This window comes from Salmo salar, chromosome 01 (genome assembly GCF_965601325.2).
Source record: "Salmo salar chromosome 01, fSalSal1, whole genome shotgun sequence".
Taxonomy (NCBI): domain Eukaryota; kingdom Metazoa; phylum Chordata; class Actinopteri; order Salmoniformes; family Salmonidae; genus Salmo; species Salmo salar.
In genome coordinates, this window is record NC_138291.1 from 176,186,119 (window position 1) to 176,204,426 (window position 18,308).

The window sequence follows — 18,308 nt, forward strand, 5'->3', positions numbered from 1 at the left end:
TGATTTAAGTCAAAACTGTAACTAGGCCACCCAGGAATATTCAAGGTCGTCTTTGTAAGTAATTCCAGTGTATATTTGGCCTTGTGTTTTCAGTTATTGTCCTGCTGAATGGTGAATTTGTATCCCAGTGTCTGCTGGAAAGTAGACTGAACCAGGTTTTCCTCTAGGATTTTGTCTGTGCTTAGCTCTGTTCTGGTTCTTTTTATCTCAAAAACCTCCCTAGTCCTTGCTGATGACAAGCATACTCATAACATGATGCAGCCACCACCATGCTTAAAAATAAGAAGATTGGTACTCACCGATGTGTTGTGTTGGATTTGCAGCACCCAAACATAACACTTTGTATTCAGGATTTTTTTTGCAGTTTTACTTATTAGCCTTATTGCAAACAGGATGCATGTTTTGAAATATTTTTATTCTGTACAGGCTTCCTTCTTTTCACTCTGTCATTTCGGTTAGTATTGTGGAGTAACTACAATGTTGTTGATCCATCCTCAGTTTTCTCATATCACAGCCATTAAACTCTGTAAGTGTTTTAAAGTCACCATTGGCCTCATGGTGAAATCCCTGAGCGGTTTCTTTGCTCTCCGGCAACTGAGGTAGGAAGGACGCCTGTATCTTTGTAGTAACTGGATGTATTGATACACCAGCCAACGTGTAATTAATAACTTCACCATGCTCAAAGGGAAATTCAATGTCTGATTTTTCTATTTTTACCCATCTACCAATAGGTACCCTTCTTTACGAGGCATTGGAAAACCTCCCTGTTCTTTGTGGTTGAATCTGTGTTTGAAATTCAGTGCTCGACTGAGGGACATGTTCATCGAGCAAGTGTCCACATACCTTTGGTAATGTAGTGTACAGATACACTACATTACCAAAGGTATGTGGACACTTGCTCGATGAACATCTCATTCCAAAATCATGGGTATTAATATAGAGTTGGTCCCCCCTTTCCTGCTATAACAGCCTCCACTCTTCTGGGAAGGCTTTCCACTAGATGTTGGAACATTGCTGTGGGGACTTGCTTCCATTCAGCCACAAGAGCATTAGTGAGGTCGGGCACTGATGTTGGGCGATTAGGCGATTCATCCCAAAAGTGTTTGATGGGGTTGAGGTCAGGGATTTGTGCAGGCCAGCCAAGTTTTTCCACATCGACCTCAACAAATCATTTCTGTATGGACCTCGCTTTGTACACGGGGGCATTATCATGCTGAAACAGGAAAGGGCCTTCCCCAACTGTTGCCACAAAGTTGGAAGCACTGAATCGTCTAGAATGTCATTGTATGCTGTAGCGTTAAGATTTCCCTTCACGGAGCCGAGCCAGAACCATGAAAAACAGTCCCAGACCTCCACCAAACTTTACAGTTCTCCTGGCACTCCTGGCGTTCTCCTGGCACTCTGCAAACCCAGATTCTTCCGTCGGACGGCCAGATGGTGAAGCGTGATTCATCCCTCCAGAGAACGTGATCCCACTGCTCCAATAGCGGTGAGCTTTACACCACTCCAGCCGACGCTTGGCATTTCGCATGGTGATCTTAGGCTTGTGTGCAGCTGCTCATCCATGTAACGCAACAAAATGTGGAAACCTTCAAGGGGTGTGAATACTTTCTGACTGCACTGTAGTAGTTCAATATTAATGCTTTCAAATCATGATAAAAGTACCTAAAGGGGAGAGGTTGAAATCTATTAGTAATTCTGTGTGACAAGACAGTGATGTTCCGTGTGACAAAAGACAGTGATTTTCTGTGTGACAAGACTTTGTGCAATAAAGGAAAATACTGCAGTCTCCTGCAAATCCAATTTAATCTTGATGAACTATTTCAGTAAACCATTCAGTCTCAGAATATGTGGCATTTTATAGTTAATCCATTCAACAAGCTTCACAGCCTGCAGCCATCCATTTATTTCCAATCTCATCTATGGTGCTGGTGAAATTGGTGACAACCACAAATGGCAACAGAAATGACTTTGACCAGAGGTAATGTGTTTAGAACAGGTCACATCACAGACCTACATGATGTGTCATTTTTTGCATAGCGTGAGCTGCAAGTGATGCGCTCCGATTGGAGTAAATGAAACCTGCTACACTAGCCGTTGAAGTAGCAAGTGTAGCCGCTATTGGCTCCGGAGTCTAAAGTATAATATTACGCTTCAGGTCAATTTTCTCCAAATCAAGAAAATGTGTCCAAATTCTTATAGTGGAATGTACTACACAGGAAAAATGACCCCTTTACGCTGAAATGTAGTTTGTTAGCATAACACTGTCAACTGTCAACATAATCTATCAAATAACACTATAATAAATATGTATTGGCAGATTCACTGTAAAAATTGAACAGCGGTTGCATGTAGAGTACACTATTTCACCACAAAGCAATCGAGAGCAGACAGATCTCTCACTACATCCATTTGTCATGAGGCCAACTCTTTCTGCTCAGCCCCACAGGAGATAACATATTTGGAGGGAATGGATTTGCCATTAGAGAGATTCCCAATTCCTGGGAAAAGAAAGGACATTCTGACGACCACTGACACATGATGCTTCAGGCCAAGGTGGTTGCCAAAGGAAACACACCCCGGGCATACAAAAACACGCACGTGCGCTCACATGCACACATACACACAGACAGACAGACACGCGCCACACACACACACACACAGACAGACACGCACACACACACACACGCATGCACACGCACACACACACACTTCTCTTACAAATGGTGTCCTTCAGAAAGACTGCCATCCATGACCGTCTAAGAGCCCATTCTCTGGTCTCCTTCAGAAAGACTGCCATCCATGACTGTCTAAGAGCCCATTCTCTGGTCTCCTTCAGAAAGACTGCCATCCATGACTGTCTAAGAGCTCATTCTCTGGTCTCCTTCAGAAAGACTGCCATCCATGACCGTCTAAGAGCTCATTCTCTGGTCTCCTTCAGAAAGACTGCCATCCATGACTGTCTAAGAGCTCATTCTCTGGTCTCCTTCAGAAAGACTGCCATCCATGACTGTCTAAGAGCTCATTCTCTGGTCTCCTTCAGAAAGACTGCCATCCATGACTGTGTAAGAGCTCATTCTCTGGTCTCCTTCAGAAAGACTGCCATCCATGACTGTCTAAGAGCTCATTCTCTGGTCTCCTTCAGAAAGACTGCCATTCATGACCGTCTAAGAGCTCATTCTCTGGTCTCCTTCAGAAAGACTGCCATTCATGACCGTCTAAGAGCTCATTCTCTGGTCTCCTTCAGAAAGACTGCCATCCATGACCGTCTAAGAGCTCATTCTCTGGTCTCCTTCAGAAAGACTGCCATTCATGACCGTCTAAGAGCTCATTCTCTGGTCTCCTTCAGAAAGACTGCCATTCATGACCGTCTAAGAGCCCATTCTCTGGTCTCCTTCAGAAAGACTGCCATTCATGACTGTGTAAGAGCCCATTCTCTGGAGGCTTTTGCCAGTAAAAGGCAATAGCATAAAACACTAGGCCACTAAAAGCAAGTCAATTGAAAACCTAAGACAAAACCCATCACATCGAGAGTGTACAATGCATCTCCGTGAAACACAACAAAACACCAGGCCTCCCTCCCTTCACCAGACAAAACATCAAATTGTCTCTTACCTCATAGGACCAGACGCACTGGGTACCCCCGAAGCGGCGCACGCAGCGGCCCACCTCCACATCCTCGTGGGTGGTGTACATCTCCCTGAGACAGGTTCCGATGTGGGGCACCATCCTCCTCAGCACCTCTCTGCTGAAGATCATGCCCGGGCCCCCCATGCAGAAGTTCTCCCCTGGCTCCAGGGCCAGCTTTCCCAGCTCCTCGGCTGTGCCCAGGCCCGTCTGACCAAGGTACAGGGGCTGGCTGCTATTCAGAGAGCGCAGGAATGACTCGAGCTTTTCGCCTGTGTGGATGGATGGATGGATGGATGGGAGAGAGGCATTGTGTGAGATACAATGAGTATCAAAGAAAATATCTAGGCAGTAGGTAGTAGGCAAGCTAATATAAAGCTAGTAGTAGGTAGTAGGCAGGCTAATATAAAGCTAGTAGCAGGCAGGCTAATATAAAGCTAGTAAAAGGTAGTAGGCAGGCTAATATAAAGCTAGTAGTAGCCAGTAGCCAGGCTAATATAAAGCTAGTAAAAGGTAGTAGGCAGGCTAATATAAAGCTAGTGGTAGGCAGGCTAATATAAATCTAGTTGTAGACAGTAGGCAGGCTCATATAAAGCTAGTAGTAGGAACAGTAGTAGGCAGGCTAATATAAAGCTAGTAGTAGGCAGGCTAATATAAAGCTAGTAATAGGTAGTAGCCAGGCTAATATAAAGCTAGTAGTAGGCAGGCTAATATAAAGCTAGTAATAGGTAGTAGGCAGGCTAATATAAAGCTAGTAATAGGTAGTAGGCAGGCTAATATAAAGCTAGTAGTAGCCAGTAGGCAGGCTAATATAAAGCTAGTAAAAGGTAGTAGTCAGGCTAATATAAAGCTAGTAATAGGTTGTAGGCAGGCTAATATAAAGCTAGTAGTAGGCAGGCTAATATAAAGCTAGAAATAGGTAGTAGGCAGGCTAATATAAAGCTAGTAGTAGCCAGTAGGCAGGCTAATATAAAGCTAGTAAAAGGTAGTAGGCAGGCTAATATAAAGCTAGTAATAGGTAGTAGGCAAGCTAATATAAAGCTAGTAATAGGTAGTAGGCAGGCTAATATAAAGCTAGTAGTAGCCAGTAGCCAGGCTAATATAAAGCTAGTAATAGGTAGTAGGCAGGCTAATATAAAGCTAGTAAAAGGTAGTAGGCAGGCTAATATAAAGCTAGTAGTAGGCAGGCTAATATAAAGCTAGTAGTAGGCAGGCTAATATAAAGCTAGTAAAAGGTAGCAGGCAGGCTAATATAAAGCTAGTAGTAGCCAGTAGCCAGGCTAATATAAAGCTAGTAAAAGGTAGTAGGCAGGCTAATATAAAGCTAGTGGTAGGCGGGCTAATATAAAGCTAGTTGTAGGCAGTAGGCAGGCTCATATAAAGCTAGTAGTAGGAACAGTAGTAGGCAGGCTAATATAAAGCTAGTAGTAGGCAGGCTAATATAAAGCTAGTAATAGGAACAGTAGTAGGCAGGCTAATATAAAGCTAGTAATAGGTAATAGGCAGGCTAATATAAAGCTAGTAATAGGTAGTAGGCAGGCTAATATAAAGCTAGTAATAGGTAGTAGGCAGGCTAATATAAAGCTAGTAGTAGCCAGTAGTCAGGCTAATATAAAGCTAGTAAAAGGTAGTAGGCAGGCTAATATAAAGCTAGTAGTAGCCAGTAGCCAGGCTAATATAAAGCTAGTAAAAGGTAGTAGGCAGGCTAATATAAAGCTAGTGGTAGGCAGGCTAATATAAAGCTAGTTGTAGGCAGTAGGCAGGCTCATATAAAGCTAGTAGTAGGAACAGTAGTAGGCAGGCTAATATAAAGCTAGTAGTAGGCAGGCTAATATAAAGCTAGTAATAGGAACAGTAGTAGGCAGGCTAATATAAAGCTAGTAATAGGTAATAGGCAGGCTAATATAAAGCTAGTAATAGGTAGTAGGCAGGCTAATATAAAGCTAGTAATAGGTAGTAGGCAGGCTAATATAAAGCTAGTAATAGGTAGTAGGCAGGCTAATATAAAGCTAGTAATAGGTAGTAGGCAGGCTAATATAAAGCTAGTAGTAGCCAGTAGTCAGGCTAATATAAAGCTAGTAAAAGGTAGTAGGCAGGCTAATATAAAGCTAGTAGTAGCCAGTAGCCAGGCTAATATAAAGCTAGTAAAAGGTAGTAGGCAGGCTAATATAAAGCTAGTGGTAGGCAGGCTAATATAAAGCTAGTTGTAGGCAGTAGGCAGGCTCATATAAAGCTAGTAGTAGGTAGTAGGCAGGCTAATATAAAGCTAGTAGTAGGCAGGCTAATATAAAGCTAGTAATAGGTAGTAGGCAGGCTAATATAAAGCTTGTAATAGGTAGTAGGCAGGCTAATATAAATCTAGTAAAAGGTAGTAGGCAGGCTAATATAAAGCTAGTAGTAGCCAGTAGCCAGGCTAATATAAAGCTAGTAAAAGGTAGTAGGCAGGCTAATATAAATCTAGTAAAAGGTAGTAGGCAGGCTAATATAAAGCTAGTAGTAGGAACAGTAGTAGGCAGGCTAATATAAAGCTAGAAATAGGTAGTAGGCAGGCTAATATAAAGCTAGTAATAGGTAGTAGGCAGGCTAATATAAATCTAGTAAAAGGTAGTAGGCAGGCTAATATAAAGCTAGCAGTAGCCAGTAGCCAGGCTAATATAAAGCTAGTAAAAGGTAGTAGGCAGGCTAATATAAAGCTAGTAGTAGGCAGGCTAATATAAAGCTAGTTGTAGGCAGGCTCATATAAAGCTAGTAGTAGGAACAGTAGTAGGCAGGCTAATATAAAGCTAGTAATAGGTAGTAGGCAGGCTAATATAAAGCTAGTAATAGGTAGTAGGCAGGCTAATATAAAGCTAGTAAAAGGTAGTAGGCGGGCTAATATAAAGCTAGTAGTAGCCAGTAGCCAGGCTAATATAAAGCTAGTAAAAGGTAGTAGGCAGGCTAATATAAAGCTAGTAGTAGGCAGGCTAATATAAAGCTAGTAAAAGGTAGTAGGCAGGCTAATATAAAGCTAGTAGTAGGTAGTAGGCAGGATAATATACTTACCTGCAAGACTTTAGAAGTTCACTTTTGTTTGTTATGGTATAATGGTACATTACCACCATCCATTAAGCTATTGCATAACCCACTTACAAATACACAACATGACATGGCTTCATCTCTCTGCCCTTACAATCAACCCACACTCTACAGCAAACAGCATTCTTCCACTTCATTGTTTCGACAGAAAACCCACTGGCCACAGACATCATCTCAACATCTATTCCAAGTTGGTTCAACATAATCTCGTTGAAATGACATGGAAATAACGTTGATTCAACCGGTGTTGTGCCCAGTTGGAAGTTAATAAACACTAGTGGAGTGACATGAGCTCCCACACCACCACCATCATCATGGATGGCACCCACTCAACATGGCTACAATGAGCACGGTTACATGCACCCAATAGTGTGATTATTGTGCATAGTCAGGTTAATATAATAGTTTGTTTCAAATGTTTACATGCTTTGCAAGAATGATTTCCCTAATAATCCTGTTTACATAGATATCTGAAATCAGCCTACTGAAAATCGGCAGTCAAAATAAACGCGCTACCACAGTGATCATATTATTTTTGCGAAGACTATTTAATTCTGATTTCGGACATATAAAGTTTGTATGTGAAAACTATTTCTAAATTGCATATTTTGGGGTACCCGCTGATTAAAACACTGGAACGCCAATTAAACTGTTTACATGTCCTAATCGTTCTAAAGATTGCTGAGAAAACCAGGTGTTTTAATTAGCGTATGCTTACTTCAATTATGACCTCATGCCGATTAAGATAATCAGAGTAAGGTATTCACATGACTATTGCATAATCTGCCTTGTGCCATAAACAGTATAATATCAAATGATTAGTGTGTATGTAAACATACTCAATGATTCACATCCATGATCATTGAGGTCTTGAGATTCACACAATCATTACCTGAAAACAACGATTGATTCACGTCCATTTTTTTATTAATTATTATTTCATTCTTTATTTAACCAGGTAAGTCAGTTGAGAACAAGTTCTCATATACAACTGCAACCTGACAAAATCATTGAGTTTTTGAGATTCACACAATCATTACCTGAAAACAATGACTGATTCATATCCATTATCATTGAGTACGTTTACGTGCACACAAATAATTGGATATTAAACTGATTATAGCAGAAGGCCGAGTATGACATTAGTCATGTAAACACTTTACTCTGTTTATCTTAATCGTCGTAAGGTCATAATCGAAGTAAGCATACGCTGATTTAAAAAGACCTGGTTTTCTGAGCAATCTTTCAAACTATTAGGACATGTAAACAGTTTAATCGGCGTTCCAGCGGTGTATTTGATCAGCACAGGTGCCAGCACCGGGTAGTGCCAGCGTCCCTCTTATGTGTGAGTGGAATGAGTTCGGAAAAACTGAAAATATGCATCTTATAAACAGTTTTCACATACAAAATGTATACGTCCAAACTCAGAATCAAATAGTCTTCGCAAAAATAACATGGTCATTGCGGTAGCATGTAAACAGGATTATTAGGGAAATCATAATTCTTACAAAGCATTATTTTTACATAGCATGTAACTATTATATTAACCTGACTATGTAACTGCGCTCAATCGTTTTCAGGTAGTGATTGTGTGAATCTCGAAACGTCAATGATCTTGGACGTGAATCAATCATTGTTTCAGGTAGTGATTGTGTGAATCTCGAAATGTCAATGATCTTGGACGTGAATCAATCATTTTTTTCAGGTAGTGATTGTGTGAATCTCAAAACCTTGGACGTATACATAGCTCTGATGATTATGTTGAAATCAGATTGATGTAGCAATCTGTTAATCAGGTTAAGTCAATGTATCAGGTTAAGTAAATGTATTTAAGTTTAAGTTTTTCCCCAATTTCAATATTTACAATGCTGGTTGAAATTAGATGAAAACAGAATTGGTTGATGACTTTTTTCAAATCCAGTTTATTTTCAATGTTGATTCCATGTCACAGTATGTTGACAAATTCTGTTGATTTAACCAGTGGGTGCCAGTGGGTCGTTGTTTGTCTCTAAAGTACATACTAAGGCTGTTGGTTACATCTACAAACCAATAACTAATATGCTTACTGTGTGAAATTCGTATGAAGTACAATGTTGTATATATGTTGCTACAGAGGTTGTGGGTTGGGGTTATTGAACTGGCATCGCACTGGGCAAAAACGGGTTGAATCAACGTTGTATCCACGTAATTTCAACCAAAACATCCAATGTGACGATGTTGAATCAACGTGGAAAATACATTGGACTTGAATCAACATCATCAACATAACATTCGTATTTTATTTTATTAACCTAAATACAATGACATAGTGACATTTTTGTTGTTGATTTTACGTTGAATTTACATTAGTTGACAACTGAAACTAGATGATGAAGTGCCGTCTGTGCCCAGTGTGGTTGGCTTTCTGGAACCAAGACTCTCCAACAATGACGCCTCACCAGTGCAACGTTGTACAGTAGCAATACCCAATACCCAATACGGAGAGGATACTCTTACAAAAATGGATCTCAATGCCTGGAGGGAAGCTGTTCAAGTGCTCTTGAAAAATGTTTGGAATAGTTGACATATGAATGTTGATTTCGCCAGCTGTTGCTAACTTGCTACTATCTAGTTGGAATAGGAGTCAAACAGATAACTGTCAATGAACTTCAAAAGACTACCAAGAATGTATGTAACCAACCCTAGACATTTTAAAAGAGAAAGACAAACTATTTCATTAAAGGGAATTCACCTCTAATGTAGACATCATCATCTGCCCTCATGAACCACTCGTATTTATCCAGGTAATGGTCGTGCATGTACTTCAACATCATAAATGACTTCTTCTGTGGCGGGTATGAATCATCTACACCTGTCAACGACACCACGGGGACAGGAATGGGCAGTGGGACTGTTTCAGAGCCCTGGCTGGAGAAGAACTCAACCTTCCCGGGAATGGAACTGGTCCACGTCCTGTGTGCAGCCACGGCGCGGGAATCAAGGTACTTTTTGGCTGTCATGACGCCGACATAGAGAAAATGTCTAGGTTTGGAAATAGGTCCTCCGCCATCTCCACTACCGTTACCAGTCTTGTAAACGTTCTCGTCCTCCTCTTCACTGCCCTCTTGGCTGGACAGGTTATTCTCCGGGTCTTTGCGTAACGGATTACTTGCGGTGCTTCCAATGATTTCGGCCACTTTACCGATGCCAGCGGCATTACTGTAGTATGAGCAGATCGACTTCTTTCTTTTCCCACTGATTTCCACTACCCTGGGGACAATTAGCCAAGACGCCGCTGTAAATCCAAGAAAGACCCCTACAATTACGCCCATCCACGGTCTTCTAGACCTAACGGCCATGATTGAATTTTAAAAAATGAGAGTTTAAGTATGGTATAAACTAAATATATCCTCCCGAGTAGTGCTCACTTGATATAGCTTTTTTACACCGAGCAGTTTCCATAAATGGTTATCACTCATCTGCTAACGGCATTAGATGAGTAGCGGTATCTGAAGGTAAGAGTGTATCCCCACCTCCATGGATAACATCCTTAAAATGTATCCAACAAGCCATTTATCCGTAGATTATCTATTAGTATCGGTAGACTGTCATGTTACAGTTCTGGGGAAATATCCACTGAGTAGCTACAGTAGGTCGCTGGTAAAAGCTTCTTTATTTGTAATGTCCAGGGCGACGGCAGAAGTTGCAGTGCAGTCCGAATGAAAAGCAACGTTTGTAACCACAACTCTTCATTACTTTCCAGTGGATAGGCTACATTGTTCCTCCATGCGCAATCATTTCCCCCCCCCCCAAAAAAAGTTAACTCCACTAATTTCAGGCAACTCGAGTTGATTTGTTACCGCTGTTCTCCTCAGTCTTGAAACGTCGCGAATACAGTTTAGTTTGTGCACACTGTCGCTAAGTATATGCTACCTAAAGCTAGTTTATCCGCCCCTGACTCGCCATTTTGTTTACAGCTTGACGTCAGGGTAAATAACTTTTCATATCCTCCGTCCCTCTTCTCTAATTTCTCTGCGTTTCAGCCACAGACAATCAGTAGTAGACTATGCATATTCACTGGTGAAAGAAGTAACCGGAGAGAGTCTTCCTGTTGGGCAGGCAGACAGAGGGCGGAGAGAGACAGACTGAGAGAGACAGACTGAGATCTGTTCCTCTTCGCTGCGTGACGTCCGAATGAGACCCGTATTGGAAAAGTGAACCAACATCACCACATAAACCCTACATCTCATCAACTACTTATTTAATAACATGTCAAATACAGGTGTAACCTGTGGCGCATGGACTGTCGCCTATAATATTTATTTTCATCTTGACTGAACCGTCCAACTGATTTCTGGCACTACTGCAATTCATCTTATCATTGCTGATTGGGAGCGTACTCTTTCATGTGTAAAAGCCTAGATATAGAAACAGCAAGTAGCCTAGCCTAGTAGCCAAAACAGTAAATATAACCAACATTTCCATAATCACATATTTTCACAGCATTAGAATGTTCTGTATGGGATTTGAGGCCACTGTGTTGTGGCGCCCTCTCGTGGTATCGTACTATATGCGTACAGTGGCAGGAGTTTGTCAAACTGAAAGTGAGCAAATTGTAGGTGACTGCAGTATGGAAATGTGTGAAAATTGCAACAAAACAATACAATGAACAATCCTTGTGTAAAAATGAATCTTGACTTTATTTTTTATTTTTTTAAAGACATAAGTTGAGTTGTGAAATGATAGGTAACATTGAACACCAAATTGATGTGGTAGATTTACCTGATAAGAACAGCACACTCAAAACAAAGGACACATCCCAAATGGTCCCCTATTCCCTACATAGTGCACTACTTTGAATCAGGGCCCATAGGGTTAGTGCACTACATTTGACCAGGGCCCATATGGCTCTATATAGGAAATAGGGTACCATTTGGAAGGCCACCTATGTCTGACCTCCAGCTGCTGGTGTTGATTCAATAGATTTTTATGTTTATTTTAAGAACAAATTCTTATTTACAATGACAGCCTACTCCGGCCAAACCCAGACGACGCTGGGCCAATTGTGCTCCGCCCTATGGGACTCCCAATTACAGCCGAATGTGATACAGCCTGGATTTGAACCAGGTTCTATAGTGACACCTCTTGCACTGAGAATGCAGTGCCTTAGACCTCTGCACCACCAATTGATTCTGGTGCTGGTGTAGGCTACGCTGCACCTTGACAGACGACTAACTCTGAGCACCAGCCCTGTAATCAAAGAGAGAATCTCAATGCGGTCTTATACCCCTTTTAAACAGAAATGGGGCCACACACCTGCAACAATGATGTTCAGTGTCATTCAAGTGCCTATACTCAGACCCACTCACATGCACCAACCTCATACAATCTCTAACCTTCAGGGCCCCTACTCACAAGAGTCTCAGTCAGAGTTGTCCTGATATAGGGTCAGATTTCCCTTTTGATTATAATGACTGAGATTATATGGACAGGAGGGACCTGATCCTAGATCAGCACTCCTACTCTGATACACTTTGTGATTACGGAGCACAAGACTGTGTGATCAAAACACCTGATTCAAATAAGCAACTAATCATGATCCATTAGTTAATCAGGTGTGAAATGCTCAGCTTCCCCATTTTTACCTAGTACTCTTATTTATGACATTATAAACTGGGTGGTTCGAGCCCTGAATGCTGATTGGCTGACAGTCGTGGTATATCAGACCGTATACCACGGGTATGACAACATTTTATTTTTACTGCTCTAATTACATTGGTAACCAGTTTATAATAGCAATAAGGCACCTCGAGGGTTTGTGGTATATGGCCAATATACCACGGCTAAGGGCTGTATCCAGGCATTCCGCATTGCGCCGTGCCTAAGAACAGCCCTTAGCCGTGGTATATTGGCCATATACCACACCCCCTCGTTCCTTATTGCTTAAATAAACACTTGTGAATCGTGACAGCTCAAGCGTCTTCTCTCATGTCTTTCATAAATGTGAGAGTATGAACAATATGCCACAATAGTCCCAAATACGCAACGTGTTTCTAACACATACAGCCTACTGTACATGTTATAGTGAATGATGACACATCCTAAACCTTTTGAAAGAATTTGACCCACCTTGGCATGATTCTACAAATCAGTCACGGTTTCTTTAGATTTCTGGTGACTACAATTGGCACTGTGATGATGATAATGATGACGCACACTGACAGAATGACGACGGTCAGTATTTTGCAAAGTCTGTTCCTTTTAATCTCCGCTTCTTTCTTCTTTAACAAGGAGTCGTAACCAGGCGTGTAGAGATCCTCCAACCAAAACTCTACATCCTGTGGTCCTGTTTCTTCTTCCTGAAACAAAAGGGAGCGTTTGAAAGTGTAACAACAACATCGCGACACTGTCATTATAGGTATGTAATAACATGTGACGACAGGTTATGACACATTTTTCAATGACCATGGATAATGCTACATATAGCTTCACGACATGTTAGTTATCATGAGCTGGAGTCGGCTGTTATAAGCAGTTATAATGGTTTATGTCACATTAGATGTAATGATTATGACTGTTGCATGTAAGCATATCCACTTCAAGGAAAGTGTTAGGAAAAGAGATGTCTTGTAACAGACTATAAAGTAAAATACATGTATTTCAATGTAAGTTCTAAATAAAAAGTACTTTATACATTATACATTTATACATGAGTAATAATCAGTAGATTTTATTACAATAATAGTAAAACAATAGCCTACATCATAAATAAAACAGTACATCAAACTAGACATTGTGCATTATACATATGTACATTGCTCAATTGCTACAAATTTACAGTGTAAAATGTACAATAATATTGTAAATGTTATACTGTACATTTGTAGTAATGGAGAAATGTACATACACTACCGTTCAAAGGTCACTTAGAAATGTCCTTGTTTTTGAAAGAAAAGCAAATTTTTTGTCCAATAAAACAACATCAAATTGATCAGAAATACAGTGTAGACATTGTTAATGTTGTAAATGACTAGAAACAGACGCCTCACAAGTCCTCAGCTGGCAGCTTCATTAAATAGTACCCGCAAAACACGAGTCTCAACGTCAACAGTGAAGAGGCGACTCCGGGATGCTGGCCTTCTAGGCAGAGTTCCTCTGTCCAGTGTCTGTGTTCTTTGGCCCATCTTAATATTTTCTTTTTATTGGCCAGTCTGAGATATGGCTTTTTCTTTGCAACACTGCCTAGAAGGCCAGCATCCCGGAGTCGCCTCTTCACTGTTGACGTTGAGACTGGTGTTTTGCGGGTACTATTTAATGAAGCTGCCAGCTGAGGACTTGTGAGGCGTCTGTTTCTCAAACTAGACACTCTAATGTACTTGTCCTCTTGCTTAGTTGTGCACCGGGGTCTCCCATTCCTCTTTCTAGTCTGGTTAGAGCCAGTTTGCACTGTTCTGTGCGTCGGCACTTACCTGATTTCTATCAGACCATCGGCACATTCCGGATTTCTGATTTCATTATTGAGACGGGAAAGAGACGAGTCTGACTTATTGATCACTGCTCTGTGATTCAGTAATAAAGAGAACATATCCCTCACTGCTCTGTGATTCAGTAATAAAGAGAACATATCCCTCACTGCTCTGTGATTTAGTAATAAAGAGAACATATCCCTCACTGCTCTGTGATTCAGTAATAAAGAGAACATATCCCTCACTGCTCTGTGATTCAGTAATAAAGAGAACATATCCCTCACTGCTCTGTGATTCAGTAATAAAGAGAACATATCCCTCACTGCTCTGTGATTCAGTAATAAAGAGAACATATCCCTCACTGCTCTGTGATTCAGTAATAAAGAGAACATATCCCTCACTGCTCTGTGATTCAGTAATAAAGAGAACATATCCCTCACTGCTCTGTGATTCAGTAATAAAGAGAACATATCCCTCACTGCTCTGTGATTCAGTAATAAAAAGGACAGCTTTGTATTCTTTTTCACAGGGAAATAATTGGATGCTGTTACACTTGTCATCTTCATTGCAGAGCTGACTCCCTGCTGGCGCTGTTGGTGGTGCCCGTTGAGAGTTTTTAATTTGATTTCGGCTAGCCTGTGCAGCATTGGTTTGGGTGACCGTCATAGTCCCTGACGTGTCCCACAGTGCCTTGGTTGGGGACTTTGAGGATGGTATATCAGCTGTCACTTGGCTGATTGGTTTGGTCAGGTGAAACATTAGCTGCCTGATGGAGTTACGATGGTGCTTTCTGTGGTAGTTTGCCCAAGGATACGAATTCGCAGATAATCAGCTACCGCCGAGAGCAAACATCAAAGGGATAACAATTGGTGCTGTGAAGTTTGCCAGGCATTAGTGGTGTGTAGGTTTGGACTGTGGATGTGTATATGTAGCATTTAATAGTGTCTGCATGGACTTGATCCCATGCTATCACCTCCAGCTCTCCTTATTCTAAGGTCAACTGCCATGTAGCCTACCATTATCAGCCTCTATGGTACCTTCTATGGTTACTTCAGGTCTAAGAGAAGGAGACATCACTGCCAAATGTGCGATATCTTAACTTATTTTACTTGGCATATGTGACTTTGTGTGACAGTGACAAAGTCTGTATATCCAAAACATGCTCTATTTCCTGGAACTGATCTACTATTGCTGATGTTATTGCAAATCTAAACCCTGTCTGTCTGTCTGTCTGTCTGTCTGTCTGTCTGTCTGTCTGTCTGTCTGTCTGTCTGTCTGTCTGTCTGTCTGTCTGTCTGTCTGTCTGTCTGTCTGTCTGTCTGTCTGTCTGTCTGTCTGTCTGTCTGTCTGTCTGTCTGTCTGTCTGTCTGCCTGCCTGCCTGCCTGCCTGCCTGCCTGCCTGCCTTCCAGCCTTCCAGCCTTCCAGCCTGTCTGCCTGTCTCCCTGTCTGTGTTCCTGCTTGTCTGCCTGTCTACCTGTCTGCCTGCCTGCCTTTAAAGTCTTCAATTTACCTTTAGATAGCCTGCCAGGTTGGAGTGGATTGAGTGTCTGTCAAACTCCTGGATGGTCCAGGAGGGTTTGGACTTCTGGTTCTCCCCCATGTCTATAGTCCTTATGTCTGTGTACAGAGGGTTCCTCTTGATCTTGGAATTCAAGGTGTGTGACGTGATGTGCTTCTCCAGGTATCTGTCCACAAACACCACAGGGCTGCCCTCGGGGGACGAGGAAGGCCTATTGTCACTCACAGTCCTACTTTCCCTCTGGGGGGAGGATAGGGATGGAGAGAGAGAGGGGAAAAAGTAGAAAAAGGGAATTGTCTTTATATATTATTTTGCCTGTGGTAACAGTGTTTTTCCCTGTCCATTTTGGGATGTTACTAGGGGAAACACGGGGATACACACCCTTTTGTTATTACTTCCTATAAACCAGCTGTGCATAATGCATTTGTTGTGCCTTTCTATCACACCTAACAAAGTCTCACTTGGCCTTGTGAGATGCAACAAGCCGACTGAAATAATGCTCCTACTCCCAGAGTGGATGCTTTATGCTTTGTCAGTTATAACATATCATGGCTCCTTATGACAGTATTCTTTAGTAAAGGCTATTCATGTATTCATACATGGCCTATAATGCATCCGTAATGCATGTACACAGGTGATTCAAAGTCCCAATATTCCTACATGTCTGTGTGTTCAGCACAAAAACAGGCACCGGATTGATCCATCTTCCCTTGTTTGGAGCAGCAATTAAATGATGGAACACTTGCGCTATATCATGATGAAACGAATCACAGCCTTTTATTCATCAATTAATTGTGTAAAATGCAGAGAAGGAGATATGGACAGACTGAGAAACTGTGACCTTAACCAATTCTGATAAGCTCACTTGTTATTCTCATTGAACTCCAGTGACTGACTGACTCATTCCTGTTGACTCATGATTCTACTGCAACCAGAAGCTGTGGTTAATTATGGAGCCAAATTGACTTAAAAACAACAAAGATGAGAGTTGGATATACATTTGAAAAAGAACGAATCCAGACTGAATCAATCAATTCACAGTTGTCTGCAACTCAAAAAGAATGTCAGTTTATTATGTGTAAACTCTTTGTGATGTTTGGCAAGCACGGTGATGGAACACTGATGCAATGACTTTTCACTATGACCATTCATTACTATTCATTGAAAAGTCAATAGCTGTCATTGCGTGCGTCACGAAAGTAACTTGGACCTCTTATTTTAGTATATCTTTGTTTTACACACAAATAAAATAGGCTTATCTTTCATGTGTATTTTACTAGAACACTGTTACTTACAGCAACGAGTTATCAATAAAATATTCCTTAATTGAAATGATGGCAAGACAATGAGCATTTTAAATGACTCTTCAATTCAATTAGCCTAGTTAAACAGATTTTAAGCACTTCTGAGTTTGGCTTGAAGTATTCACCTAAATTGTTTGGATAAGTGCAAGATTGTGAAATGAAGTGCTGTCCTTATAGTTAGACTTAAGTTTGAGCCAGACGTATTCACACCTTTAAATACATACTGAATCTACATGACCGAGTCACTCCAAGCAGACAAGCTTTCCATTAGATATCATGTGAGTACCTGCCTTTAACAGTGAAAGTCAGAGAAAGGACAGAGACAGATGGCCTACCTGTTGATAGACTTGGTTACTCCACTGCCTCTGCCCCGACAGAGCTGCCCCGACCTGGAACATCCCGTGAGTGGCCGGCAGCATCCCCACGTCCAGCTGAAATAACTTCTCCGGGTGGTTGTTGTTGGGCAGAACCGAGATGTCCATCGTAGGTCCTCTTTAGCCGGAGCTCTACAGGAGCTGAGACGTGTTCAACCAGGCCTACGTTCACACACTGTTTGCCTTGTTGAACTCAATTCTGGTCCGTACACACGAGGCTACACACGGTGCCTCCATCAGATCAGCAATTATTGATGAGCCGCTATTTATGAGCAGGTGTCTTTTGCAGGGGTGTGTGTGTAACCTAACCTGACCTCTTGTGATGGGAACTAACCAACGGTGCCAGGCAGCAGGGTGACATGGTGGAGTCATACCCCAGGTAACAGACACCTGTACACCTGAGTATTGTCTAATGCTAGGCTAATACAATGCTCTATGGTGTGATATTTATATAAGTAAGTGTTTCCCAAACCTCTACATTTAGTTGATCTATTCCAATAGGAGTACAGCTGATTCACTGATCAACATTTATCAAGCCCTTGATTAGGCTGTAACTAGTACAGTACTGGGAAATTGCTGTTGGTATCATAGGCTACGAAAGACAATGCAAGATTTGTACAATGTAAGACTTTTTCCCCTTAAGTAATAAACTGTAGTCGTCTTATTAAATCCACAAAAGTTATATCTCGGGTATTAATATGTTACAAAGTTTCCCCATTTGAAGCAGACTCAGAATAAATGGAAGGTTTGTGCGATAGTTTCTATCCCTGATAGCAGACGACTGCTGGACCAATCTGGCACCGCAATGTCGAGCAAGGTCTGGTTTTATCACGGTAATTATCTGGTTTAGGCAACCAGACCGGGACCAAAATTCCAAGTGGTATCTAGTAAGCTGTAACCTTGTAGAAATGAGCCTGAATTTGAGACACAATAAAAAAAGAAGTCAGTAATCTGTATAGTTCA

General features: G+C 41.4%; 2 protein-coding genes across 2 annotated transcripts in view; both read right to left on the reverse strand.

Moving 5' to 3' along the window:
• Positions 1–10,880, reverse strand: part of chsy3 (chondroitin sulfate synthase 3) — a 190,733-nt gene extending 179,853 nt beyond the window's left edge. Inside the window, exons 1-2 of the mRNA XM_014145320.3 lie at positions 9,434–10,880; positions 3,616–3,899 (exon numbers count right to left, since the gene is read on the reverse strand). Coding sequence (XP_014000795.1) covers positions 3,616–3,899; positions 9,434–10,040 — 891 coding nt within the window. The 5' untranslated portion in view covers positions 10,041–10,880. The remainder of the gene's footprint in view (positions 1–3,615; positions 3,900–9,433) is intronic.
• Positions 10,881–12,833: 1,953 nt separating this feature from the next.
• Positions 12,834–17,453, reverse strand: minar2 (membrane integral NOTCH2 associated receptor 2). Its single transcript, XM_014145151.1, has 3 exons — positions 17,307–17,453; positions 15,659–15,907; positions 12,834–13,040 (listed from the first exon to the last, which is right to left on the reverse strand). The coding sequence occupies exons 1-3, from the start codon at positions 17,451–17,453 to the stop codon at positions 12,834–12,836; spliced, it is 603 nt and encodes a 200-aa protein (XP_014000626.1).
• Positions 17,454–18,308: the final 855 nt, after the last annotated feature.